Genomic DNA, 13,440 nt, shown 5'->3' on the forward strand with positions numbered 1-13,440 from the left:
GTAGATGAATGCAGTAGCACATTTAATGACTGATTATGCCATACGGAATCCTGTTTAATGTCTATGTGATACTTTCATATTTTCATATATTTCTCTTACATAGTGCAGTTTGTTTATCAGTCTATCCTCCCTTCCTGGCCTTTCCTCTTCACTTCTCTTACACAAGAGCTGTATCTATGTACGCTTGCCCCAGAATAGCTCTTGCACAACAGACCCAAGGAGATATCACATTCCGAGAGGAAAAGGTTACATAAACAAATATGGGGCCATTGAACTCTCATATTACAGAAAACCAGGAACCATAAATAATATGGGCTTCTTTATTTGCTAAAAGCATACAAAGGATAACTTGGGCAAATTAGCTTATTACAAACTAGAAAATCAAGTTACAACAATCATTATGCCAACTTGATAACTTCATAAAATGGGTTATTGAACCAGTTGGCACTTATGAGGCTTGCAGGGCCATTCCATTCTCATTCAGTCATAGGATAAAGTTTCATTACAGATCCAATAAGCTTTTCCAGCAAACTAAATGACTACAGCTGTTGTAGAACTACTCAGGGATCAAGCTTTATCCCACAGTGTGCTAACATAGTAATAGGAGAACATGTCCACCTCAATATCCATGGTAATGTTTCTTTCGAGAACAGGTCACAGATGAAATATCCCAAAAATGAAGGTGATCACATTAACAGGTTTTGTTTCATAAAGTGTTTAATGAGTGTTAAACTCCCAGCCTGGAGTCAATAGACATTCACCAATCCACAAAGACTGTTTCTTCAGTTTGGGTTTCCAATTAATAACCATAAACAGTTTCAAAAAAATGCATCCCACCCTGTAAAAGTACTGTAACACATCACTATCTGTTTATCTTCTCCTTGTCTTCATGTAGCATTATGAAGCCCCAGAAATGGGGCACAGAGTTACTATTACTGTCAATTATCAGACATTTAAGGCTCAATAGACTTCCTGCTTCCTTCAATAAACTAAAATAAAGCCTGTAGAGCACATAAACACACGGGCTATTATCAGAACTTGCAAAACCTTGGCACAATACATTGATAGCAAGGTGACTATAACATGAGAACAATCAGGGACACTTCTAGAAATCAACACATTTTGTGGTTTATATTAGAAGTATCCCGGATCACAATGAATAGAATGATCTGATTATGAGCGCTTACAGGTATAAAGCATTTAGATCCTGAATAGATCAGAATAAAACCAGTATAGAATAGTGACAAGTGACTTTATCATGCAACATACTGTATTAATTTTCATAGCATGAAGATTGCAAGTTATAATTATTATCCAGAGATCTGCATTGTAGTTTAGGATGGACAGACACATCTCCTTTAATCTCATACTGCAATGATCTCCAGTTAATGATGTTGCCATTCATATCCTTTTTTCCAGCCAAAGCCTTCTGTATTTCTTCCTGGGTCAGTACATAATCCCACATGTGTACATTACTTATCTCACCCATAAAAGACTGACTGATGTCAAAGCCACCACCATATGAATCTTGTTCCTGTCCCAGGATAATTCTGGCCTGAGTATCAATCAGTGGCCCTTTCTTTAAAACAGTTCTGGGATACAGTTTTCCATTGATCCACAGCTGAATCACTCCAGTCGCAGATTCCCAGTTTACACAGGTATGTTTCCAGTCAAAAACCTCGGGGTGGACTCTGAGATCTACAAATTCTTGGTTTAGCATGAACCGACATGTTTTTGGTGGAATTGGGTAGATAAGAAGAGCATTATCCTTTCCAGGAACGGACAAAGAGAAAAGGGAATGTTCTCGAGTCAATTCGGTGTAGGAGTCCAGGCAAACAGTGAAACTCTCTATTGGCTTTTTTATCATTGGCTTTAAAATCACATGGGCTGTATCTGTGGCCTTGGGAAAAAGAAAGACTTTTCCTCCTAAATCTAGAATGAAGAGAGTCAAGGGGAGAAGAGGAGAAAGGTATGTTACTACACACACATATGTGGACTGCACCTGGTTATCAAAACATTTTATTTCATTGACTCTTTGAATCAAATGGGAATATTATAGGAAGGAAAATATCCATGAATTGCACAGATAACAAGTGACCATGTTTTTTTTCTTGTCTACATGAGTCAAAGACTGTGGAAGCTGTAATTTCACTTGATTTACTAACGCAGAGAAAATCATGAGCTTCAATGCATCAGAGGCAATGCCAATCCAGCCTACAACAACAAATATACTCAAGGGAAAGTAGAATGCTAGGATAAAATCAGTAGAGCTTCTATGTCCCCAATACATTTTTATTATATATATATATATATATATATATATATATATATATATATATATATATATATATATATATATATATATATATATATTATGTGGGCAAATACTGAAAAGCTGCAGTTGTTTACCATTTGAATGAAGAGGCTGTAACCCTAAAAATTAATCTTGGTTAGTAGATATCCTCAACGCTGCTGAAGTATATGATGAAAGCAAGAGCAGCTACAAGCACAATATATTTAAGGCCGGCAAGACACATTGCTTTATTATTAAACCCAACAACCAACCTCAGCAATCAACATTTTTGAGGTGATGTCAAAATATAAATTTAAAAAAATTGCAAGGCTTGAAAGAAGGGAAAATGGGTTCTTACTGATTATATACTCATTAACTACTATCATCCACTCACCCTCTTGTGCAAGAGATCCAGCGAAGAAGACAAACCACAGGACATATCTCCCCATCTCCGTAAAAGAAAATATTAAATTTAATATTCACTCTTTAAACAATCTCTTTACATACATTTGTTTAGACAAGGTTACCCTCCTCTATCTTACCCTACCTCTATAATATACAACAAGGTGCAGCTATTTCCTTTTTTGTGCCCAGTCCCATACCATGTAACTTGTGCTCCTTTCATGTTGAGATAGATGTACACACAGGGGGTTATTTATCAAGGTCCGAATTTATCTAAATACTGCTACAAACTCCGATATAACCCGCTCGGGTTTTTAATGCTTATTTATTATTACATTTTCCCTGAAAATCACCTTTGCAGGAAAAGCTCAGATTTTCAAGATTTTTTCGTGAATTTTCCACAAAATCATCCGAATTTTTCCGAGTTTTCACCCGAAAGCTCCGAAAACATTGTGAAATTGCCAAAACCCCCCGACACAACCAAAAATAAATGGGACTGTTCCCATTGACTTTTATGCAACCTAGACAGGTTTGAGATGCTGTATTTTTATATTCGTGCTTTTCAGCCCTCGGGGTTTAATAAATTCCAAATAAAGTCCGATTTTATTTAAAAAATCACAAATTTTTCAGATTTCTGGGAATTTCGGGTATTCGGAGCTTAGTAAATAACCCCCACAGAGTTGGAGTCCTCTACCTGCTAAAAACCTTTTTAGGTACTAGAACAGTATGGGGCACATTTACATAGGGTCGAATATCGAGGGTTAATAAACCCTCGATATTCGAATGTCGAAGTTAAATCCTTCGACTTCGAATACCGAAGTCGAAGGATTTACCGCAATTCGTTCGATCGATCAAAAAATTGTTCGATCCAACGATTAAATCCTTCGAATCGAAAGATTCGAAGGATTTTAATCCATCGATCTAACGATTTTTCTATGACCAGACCTTCCCCATAGGCTAACATTGATGTTCGGTAGGTTTTAGAAGTAGGGGGTCGAAGTTTTTTTTAAAGAGACAGTACTTCGACTATCGAATGGTCGAACAATTTTTAGTTTGAATCGTTCAAAGGTCAAAGTAGCCAATTCGATGGTCGAAGTAGCCAAAAAAACACTTCGAAATACAAAGTTTTTTTCATTCGAATCCTTCACTCGAGCTAAGTAAATGTGCCCCTATGTATTGGGGCAGAAACTCGATTTGGGCCCGGCAGGGGGCCCACCAGGTTCTATCCTAGTGCCAGCCCAGTCCGACCCTGAGAAATACTATACGTGTGGATCATCATTCGTGATTTATTTATTGAAATGTCCATGCAGCTTGATTTATATTGGTGAGACAACACAAAACATCTCCAAACATAAATCCATCAGATAAGGCAAACCACATTACCAGAACCCTCACACTTCAAACAGGGAGGCCACTCTGTAAGTCAGCTGAAGTTTCAGGTTATTGATTCTGTTTAGTGATGGGCGAATTTATTCGCCAGGCGCGAATTCGCGGCGAATTTGCGAGATTCGCCGCCAGCGAATAAATTTGCGAAACGCCCGCGAAAATTTGCGGCAAGAATTCGCCGGCGTCAAAATTTTTTTTGTGAAACAACGGACGCCGGCGCCAAAAACGGGCGCCGGCGTCAAAAACAAGACGCCGGCGCGATTTCGCAAATTTTTCACCATTTCGCGTGAAATTCGCAAATTTTTCGGCGAAGCGAAACTGCGCAAATTCGCCCATCACTGATTCTGTTGATGTCGCTAGGCAAGGGGGTAACAGACTATTTATGCTACACAAATTGGAAATGCAGTGGATCAACAGAATAGATTAAATTTGGCAGCATTGACTTAATAACAACTACATCCTGGCCATATTTATCTACAATTAGATGAGTATGTTGATATACAGGTAGATGTATATTATGTTGATGCAACATTGTGGATATCTTTAAATGCATTGTAACACTTCTTTTTCTGAAGATTTTTTAATATTGCCAGTGGAGTCTCCAAGTACAAGCACTGATTTCTGCAACCCAAAAAACCCAGGTACCCTACTGCATCTCTCACTAATATCACTTATCCCCTATGATACACTTACACTTAATAATGGACATTGAATTAAGGCTAATAAATTCATGTGAAATGGACTATAATATTAGACTTATGGGATTGCAATATTTTGATGGACATTGAACAGAAGCCAAAATGACGACACTATATAATAAGAGCATATGTTTCCATCACTAATGAAATGATATTCTGTAGATTTCCCTTTCATTCGAAACTATGCACAATAAGAAGATATTATACATATGTAACCCATTCCTTTCCTACTGGGGAAGTCAGCCACTTATGTAATTGTAATAAGTCAAGAGGATGGAATTTTGGGAGAGTGATAAAGCCTTACATTAAGCCCATCTTCCAATTGCCATGGTTACTCACCCTAGCAACTGAAAAGCATGGTTACTATGTCTTTGTTCTCCATAATTTAATCCATCTTTAATGTATCATTCCATTTGCCATTCAGACCAATGCATGGACTTCAGATGGTTGCAGAGATATAAACAATAGACTAAATGAACATGATTTGTATCACACTAAAGGCATTGGTTGAGCACCCCCTTAACTTTTCCAAGTACATCTCATACATTTTAAAATGAAGGAAAAGTGTCATCAACATACCTTTAAGGAGCTTCTGCTGACAACCCTGATGTGTGTGTACTACAAAGCAGCTAGCTTATATTGAAAGAAAAATATTGTTATTGTTTATCGGTTTCAATCCTTCTATGGTGTTACAGGGTCTCTGCACCGTATGGCCTCCTCATTCCTTCTTGCTCTGTGCATAAGTAACAAGAGGTGCATGTTTATTTATACTGTGTTCCAGCTCACGTAACTGCCAGCTGACATAGAAACCTTTTTTTTCAAAGCTCAATTCTCCTAAACTGTGTCTGTACATACCCTGACCTTAACATGCTACACCCACTCATGTCTCAATCAAGTCCAAATCCTCTGCATAAATTCCCCAATGTTTTTGGGGTTCCTTGTTTTGAAACAGGCCTGTTAAAACAGAAATCATAGGGCACATATGTTACTTTCTGGCCAAGCATGAGATGCTCATTTTTTTTTTTAAATATCCATTTATTCTTTAAAAACCAATAGATGATACCTTTTTAGAAAGTCTTTTTTCATTGAATATTTTCTTTTTAAAAATAACTTGAACATTTGTTTGGAGACTTGGAAAAACATTAGAAACGTGATGTGTTGATTTGGTCTACTAGTGGTTAAAGAGAAAAGGGTATGGGATTGAATGAGCCCTGTGTTGGATCGCAAGCATATGGTGAGAGTCTTCAGTGGCATCTCTACCTTTGACTTCAGCATTGTGGATGTAGTTACTGTCGACTTAGGTTAAATAAAGAATTTGCTGACCAAATCTAACAGAACTGCGGATGCACAGCATGAAGACAGAATTTCACAAAGGCTTCAGATGCCTTCAAGAATGTGGACACAACCACAAAGGCTTGCACATTGTGATCATTACAGGGAAAGAAAAGAGAGCTCTGTCAGTGTTCAACCAAAGAGAAAACAGCCATGGGATACTTAAACAGAGAAAAGATCAAGCTTATGTTCTTAGTAAGCAATACGTGTAAGACTGCTGGACTGGACTGAGTGAAACCTTACGTGATAAGGTTGGACACATTCATTGCAACGTGATGAACATTTACCTTTAGTCAGATAATTTTTGTGATTGGCCCAATAAAACAATGCAAAGGTGTCTATGTATGACTCCTTGTACTGTATCCATCAGGTCAGACCCTGGACAGATCAGTCATAATACCTGCTGGTTGACCTTTGTATTTAAATTGTTAATACACAATACCCTCAACAAATAACCTCACCAATAAATTATGATCTTGCAGTAGAAAAGTATTTGATAATTAAAAATATGATGTAAATTCTACCAAATCAAATAAAACCAGTACTATCCCAAAATGTAACAGGCACAGGCCCATCCTGCCCACTAACTATCTAAGTTAAGGAGCAGTAAGGGCTGCAGGCATTAAGGAGAGGACACTGTTGCACCTCTTTGTCTCATTGTTCCCTCTACCGTTTCTTCGAAAGTTAGGGGGCAAGTAGTACATTTCACACCACACCTGTATTTAAAGCATCTTTAATTCCAGTTCATGAAACCCTTGCATACATATACTGCCAATCAAGGTTAAAGTTACTGTATAGTGCGCAATTAGGGACAAACAGCTACAAGGGCTGCACTATTTGTAGTTGATATAAATGTGATGAGCAACTTGCATTCATCAGAAGCATCCCAGATTTTTCATATGATCTGAATGAATACAATGAGTTGATCATGTGCGGTAGAGGAATCAAGCATTTAGTTAATTAGTAAATCATAATAGTATAGTATAGTAGTATAGAATAGTATAGTGGCAGGTGACTTCATCCAACATACTGTAATTAATTTTCATAGCACATAGAATGCAAGTTATAATTATTCCCTAGAGATCGGCATTGTAGCTGGGGCTGGACAACCACATCTCCTTTTATCTCATACTGCAATGATCTCCAGTTAATAATGTTGCCATTCATATCTTTTTTTCCAGCCAAAACCTTCTGTATTTCTTCCTGGGTCAGTACATAATCCCACATGTGTACGTTGGTTATCTCGCCCACAAAACACTGTTGGATATCAAATTTGCCACGATATGAATCCTGTTCCTGTCCCAGGATTATACTGGCCTCAATATCAATCTGTGACTTCTTCTTCATAACAGTTCTGGGATACAGTTTTCCATCGATCCAGAGCTGAACCACACCCAACTCAGATTCCCAGCTTACACAGGTATGTTTCCAGTCTAAAACCTCTGGGTTTACTTGGAAAAAAGAAGATTCTTGGCTTAGTATGAACTCATACCTGTTTGGTGGCTTTGGGAAGATGAGAAGAGCATTGTCCATCCCCGGCATGGCCAAAGAGAAAAGAGAATGTCCTCGAGTCAAGGCTGTGTAGGATTCCAGGCAAACAGTTACACTCTCTACTCTCTTTGTTATCATAGGCTTTAGAATCACACGGGCTGTATCTGTGGCCTTGGGAAAAAGAAAGACCTTTCCTCCTAAATCTAGAATGAAGAGAGTCAAGGAGAAAACAGGGGAAAGACATGTTACTACCCATATTCCGTGATGCAAGTGACTCTTCATGTAAAGAATTTGATATTGTAGGAAGGAAAATACCCATAAGTGAAACATTGTCTGGGCCCGTAAGCAAGTCAACATGTTTTTTCTTATCTATTTTATATGAGTCAAGGTCGGTAGAAGCTGCTTAGATTGTAAACTCTATTGAGCAGGCCCCAAAGGTGCTCCAGTTATCAACTGTATTCTTACATGTAATCTTTATCTTTCATGAATGCACAATTCTATTGAACAGCATTGCAGAATATGTTGACCCATTATAACTATGTTAATAATATTCATAAAAATATTTTTTCTTGATTTTCTTATACAGGGAATACCATGATAGCCTAGTAGCCTAAGGGTGAGGAACCTACAAAACAGCTTACTTTAGAAGAGCAAAATAATTGCTAATCCAGCCTACATCTATTATTATACATATATATTGTGTGAACACCATCTCTTAGCAGCAGAAGAATCTGGCTAGTTGTCAACAGTTAACATTCCTCATTACTAAGTTGCTGCTCTGCAGAACAAATATTCAACCCACACCAACCACTGACCAAGATACTAAACACATTATACATAGGACACTTATAAAGGTCTGTATGATAGTGGATCTACTGTACCAAATAAGATATTGTGAAGGGTAAGTAGAATGTCGGGATCAAAAATGTAGACTATATTTTCACATAATTTGAACAACTTTATGTTCCCATTCTTTCTCTAATTATATTAGGAATGTGGGACATGGAAAGACAGTTAGAAAGTTCTTTATTTGCAACCTGCATTTCAATAGTTACATAAAGCTCATTCTGATGTCAGAATTACTGGGGCTTGAAAAGAGGAAAAAGGGATTATGTCTTTATACTATAAAAAAACCTCACCTTCTATTGCAAGAGATCCAGCGACGAAGACAAACCACAGGACATATCTTGCCATCTTCATAAAAGAAAACATTAATCTTAATGACCCGTCTTTAAAATACCTCTCTCTTTAGAGACGCTTAACCTCATCTAACTTCTTCATGATAAACCTATAGGCTATAATAAAGAAACTGTCCCCTCTCATTTATATAGTATGCTCCCTCTTATATGCTATGAGAACTCCCAGTATTTGTAATCTGCATGTTTGATGTAAAAGTATTGGATCCGTTATCTGGAAACTCATTATTCAGAAAGCTCCAAATTATATGATGGCCATCTCCAATAGACTCCAACTAACATAATTAATCATTATTAGAGGCAGTAGATGGCATGGTGATAAAAATTACAGAAAGATCCCTTATCTTGAAAGCCCCAGATCCCAATCATTCTGGAAACCTTCTATTTTATGGTGCTTTAGAATAAAATAAGGGCCAGTGACACTAAAAGTGACATTTCCTATTGACTAGAAGGCTGATTTTTATTTTATTGTTTTACTATTAGCTCTGTGTTTGGCCATAATTATATGTTGTCCAAGCAAAGCTTCTTTATCATGGCTTGGTCTTCAGGAGAGATGCAGAGCAAACAGATAAACAATTGTCTACACCCTGGTAAAGATATCCTTAATGGTGAGCACCCCTTTAAATCAAGCAAAAGTCCCCAAAAAAGCCACGCATCATCCATACCTTTAAGGAGTCTCTCTGCTTTATGGACATCCTTGATAATATGTGTGCACTGAAAAAATTTTAGTTGACAGAATATTATTTTACAGAAAATGTAATTTTTCTTCTTTTGCAGCGTTTCAATGGCTCTCCGAGTTTTCCCTTGTTCTGATAAGTATCAAGAGGAACATGTTTATTTATACTGTGTGCCATCCCACGCAACTACCAGCTGGCGTTGGAAGAGAAACAATTTCAGTAAAAAGGGTATAACCTTATCAGCTATGCGTGGGGAGACCTTCAGACCAAATGTGAGCTACATTTCTTTAAAAAGTCACCTGATATTGGGTTGCATTTCAAACCAAATTCTAGATTTGGCACATCCTTTTTTGCAAGTGCAAACAAAATTTGTAGAGGGGCAATAGTTCTGTGAACTTGTCCTTCTACCCAAAAACGTACACTTTTGCTTCAAAACATTTTCTCTTAATGCAGTGAAACATTTAGTTCAAAATAGGGGAGGTTGCTTTGATATACTGCTATATTGATATTTTACCCATAGAACAGAGCAGGCGTGCACTCTATTATGTGTAGCAGGGTAGAGGCTAAGGTTTGAAGCTGATTGGTGGTCTCTCAGTTCAGGTATTGCTGAGTACTGTAAGTATCATCATAAGATGAATGGCACATGTTTTTTGCCAGATACCTCTCAGTGCCACCTGTAATTTAGATAAAATGTAATCTGCCTGTCACCACCTTTTATCCCAAGTGCACACATTTAAAAAGTCCAAAGGGAGGAAAAAATACTCACATATGCATAATACATAGCAGGTACTTTATTCATTATCAACATATGATGTAAATACAAACAGGATTGATTTAAATGTGATCATTTAACGAGTACACAAATTATCTCTGTAGTATTATGCTTCTTTATAATTGTCTGATTTTCATTTAAAATAACCAAGAGCTCCAGTACAATTAGTAAAGGTACTGGAAACGTTTTTAAGGCTTAAATCAATTACTTTTCATTTATAGCACTTGGCAAACAAACCATAATGATGCTCAAGAGTTTTACACTGGCGTTTAGGTTGGGTAGTGGCCTGACCTCTTAGCTCGTATTGCAGTGATCTCCAGCTAATGATATTGCCATTGAAATCCATATTGGCAAACAGAACCTTCTGTATATGATCTGGGGTCAATACATAATCCCACATGTGAACATCACTTATTTCACCCACAAAGGACTGGTCAATATTAAACCCACCACCAAAGGAGTCCTGTTCCTGCCCCAGGATAATACTAGATGGAAAACCAATAGATGATGCCTTTTTGGAAACTGTTCTAGGATACAATTTCCCATCGATCCAGAGCTCAACCACTCCAGAGACAGAGTCCCAGCTCACACAGGTGTGTTTCCACTCAACAGCAGTGGGATCAACCTTAAAAACATTTTCTTCTTGGTTAATATAAATAGAACATTGGTTGGGTGGCTTGGAAAAAAGGAGAAACGCGTTGTCCTGCAATGGATTACTAGTGGCCAAAGACAAAAGGGAATGGAATCGAGTGAGCGTTGTGTAGGATCGCAAGCAGACGGTGAGATTCTTCAGTGGCTTTTCTACCTCTGGTTTCAGGATTGCATACGTGGTTACTGATGGCTTGGGAAAGAGAAAGACATTGCCAACCAAATCTAAGAAACATGGAGAAAAAAAGAAACTCTTTCATCACTTAAATTAAGATGTATCCCTGATATCATTTTCTCTTACAAAGGAAAAATAATTAAATTAAACCTGTTATATATACTGTAGCGTCTATACATGGTGTACATTGTGTTCATTTAATATTTTGTTGGGGCGCATTATGAAATTCTATTAGAAACTGTCCAGAAAAGAGCAGACTTCAATACGTGCAACTTAAAAGAGGAAAGTGAGAGGGGGTTAGGGGAAGTATGAAAGAAACATTCAAAAATATCAAGGAATTTAACAAAGATCAGGGAATAATTATGTTCTGGAAGGAGTAGATGATTGAACCAGGAGTAGAAGGACAGAAAGGGAACATAAAGGAAACATTTCTTTATAGAAAGCTTAAAGGGGTGGGTCACCTTAAAGCTAACAAATAATAAACAATGAGAACCAATTGCAAATTGTCTCAGAATATCACTCTCTACATCATACTAAAAGTTGACTCAAAGGTAAACAACCCCTTTAATCTACATAGAATAGCCTTACATTCAAGGTGATAGGGATTATTTCCATGAAGGAATTCCATGGTATAAAGAAATGAATGAATATAAATATTCTGTTGTCAAATTCTCTGTATCTCTCTTTCAGCCTAACACTATCTAGTCTTATACAGTGGCTGCAAAGGGATCACAAGTTCACTCCCTTTAGCAAAATAAACAAGGCTTAAAGAGCAGCAGGACAAAGTAAAAAAGTCAATGTTCAACCAAAGAGAAAACAGACCAACAGATGCTAACACAGAGCAAAAGACAAGCCTATGTGCTCAAAAAGTAATATCTGCAAAGACGAATGCTGTTTAGAGACCTTCATTATATGCTGGAGCTGGACTTATTGACTGAAACTTGCCATGGAACTATACGCACACTAGAAGGGGCTAAATGTGCATTAATGCATGCTAAAGGAACATTTATGAGATTAAACAGCATAGGGCTCTGCGTCCTGCAGAAGCTGGGAATTTAGGATTTTTTAACATTTACTTTACAGCTGTGTTCACCTTGTTTAAAGAGCCAATCAATTTATTTAATTATATTATATTATATGGCTGCCATGTGACCAAGACATGGGTGTCCCTTGTCCCATCTACACTTTGTGCATAATTCAGTTTGTGCAAAGTAGTAGTGACAGGGCATCCCAAGCAGCCTGAGGTCCCTTGTTAGCCATGGCATTGCTTGCAGCTACCTGTACCCATGGCAAACTAGCCTTTAAGCTAAAAGAACTAGATACAAAAGAGAAAATAATGTGGCAGCACTGAATGCAATATTCTAATTCACAACCAATTTCAATGTTGTATTCAATAGATGTGTAATCAGATTCAGATTGTTAGCAACAGCCGAGCTTTCTTCACAAATCATCCCAGAGGGACTGCAGAGGATTCGGTGTGCCCAAAATCATGCAAAACGTCTTGGCTGCGAAAATCCAGAACAAAAAAATGAAATGGCACACCACCTCAAAAAGTAAAAACTACTGTTTATTAAATCAATTAAAAAAAGGGCAGGTGGCTGGAGTGTAATGGACGCCTAACGCATTTCGGGCACACCACTTAATCATAGACTAAAACCTTTTTTAAAGATTTATTAAACAGTATTTTGCCATTTCATTTTTTAGTTTTGGATAATCAGATTCAGACCCTAGCACCATCCTCATTAAGAATAGTTATGTATTGAGCCTGGCGCTGACCCATCCATGATAGATATTTCTTGTTATTCCCCGGCAAGGCCACTGTGAACAGAAAGACTTAAGGTGCAAAGAGAAGAGACATCACAACTTACCTTCTTGTGCAAGGGATCCGGCAAGAAAGATAAACCACAGAGCAAATCTCTCCATCTTCCTAAAGAAAAACACACGTTTTTTAGTGTTACACAAAAGGAGAAAATCCAATAAAATTGTGTAGCTGGTGCTAGTATTACAATAGTTTGCAGTTAGTCTTAATTTTGTTTTTAATTATCTGCATTTCTGTTAGACCTTAATCCCACCTGTCACTGAAGCAGTTTAAACAGTAATTACATAGGAGATAGAGACTTACCCCACCATTGTGCAGTTTTCATACAGAGAGAAGTGAAAGTGAAACTGCCTAAATACAGGAAGAGGAAGAATGAAGTGAAGAAATGAATAACTCCAGCCTCCAAACTCTGTACATACTGCACCCAAATGGCTACTTCTTTAGTAATAGAAAATAGTTCCAAAATCTTTCTGCTCTTCAGCAGATGCTTTTGAAGTTAAATACAAAAAAGTACAGAGCATTCCATAGACAGATGGTTGTTTTGATATAAA

The 13,440-nt window shown here is 37.4% G+C and overlaps 3 protein-coding genes across 5 annotated transcripts; all 3 read right to left on the bottom strand.

Moving 5' to 3' along the window:
* Positions 1-302: 302 nt before the first annotated feature.
* On the bottom strand, positions 303-6,075 carry LOC108699572 (C-reactive protein-like). The gene is made up of 3 exons (XM_018231657.2): positions 5,359-6,075; positions 2,688-2,742; positions 303-1,932 (listed from the first exon to the last, which is right to left on the bottom strand). The coding sequence occupies exons 2-3, from the start codon at positions 2,740-2,742 to the stop codon at positions 1,274-1,276; spliced, it is 714 nt and encodes a 237-aa protein (XP_018087146.1). The 5' UTR covers positions 5,359-6,075; the 3' UTR covers positions 303-1,273.
* A 753-nt stretch (positions 6,076-6,828) lies between these two features.
* On the bottom strand, positions 6,829-9,619 carry LOC108699573 (C-reactive protein). Its single transcript, XM_018231658.2, has 3 exons — positions 9,464-9,619; positions 8,742-8,796; positions 6,829-7,805 (listed from the first exon to the last, which is right to left on the bottom strand). The coding sequence occupies exons 1-3, from the start codon at positions 9,491-9,493 to the stop codon at positions 7,147-7,149; spliced, it is 744 nt and encodes a 247-aa protein (XP_018087147.2). The 5' UTR covers positions 9,494-9,619; the 3' UTR covers positions 6,829-7,146.
* A 627-nt stretch (positions 9,620-10,246) lies between these two features.
* On the bottom strand, positions 10,247-13,238 carry crp.4.L (C-reactive protein, pentraxin-related, gene 4 L homeolog). Of its 3 annotated transcripts, none has more exons than XM_018228917.2 (3): positions 13,193-13,238; positions 12,939-12,997; positions 10,247-11,120 (listed from the first exon to the last, which is right to left on the bottom strand). In XM_018228917.2, the coding sequence occupies exons 1-3, from the start codon at positions 13,198-13,200 to the stop codon at positions 10,459-10,461; spliced, it is 729 nt and encodes a 242-aa protein (XP_018084406.1). In that variant the 5' UTR covers positions 13,201-13,238; the 3' UTR covers positions 10,247-10,458.
* Between the last annotated feature and the right edge of the window lie 202 nt (positions 13,239-13,440).

The sequence above is a fragment of the Xenopus laevis genome, chromosome 8L (genome assembly GCF_017654675.1).
Source record: "Xenopus laevis strain J_2021 chromosome 8L, Xenopus_laevis_v10.1, whole genome shotgun sequence".
Taxonomy (NCBI): Eukaryota; Metazoa; Chordata; class Amphibia; order Anura; family Pipidae; genus Xenopus; species Xenopus laevis.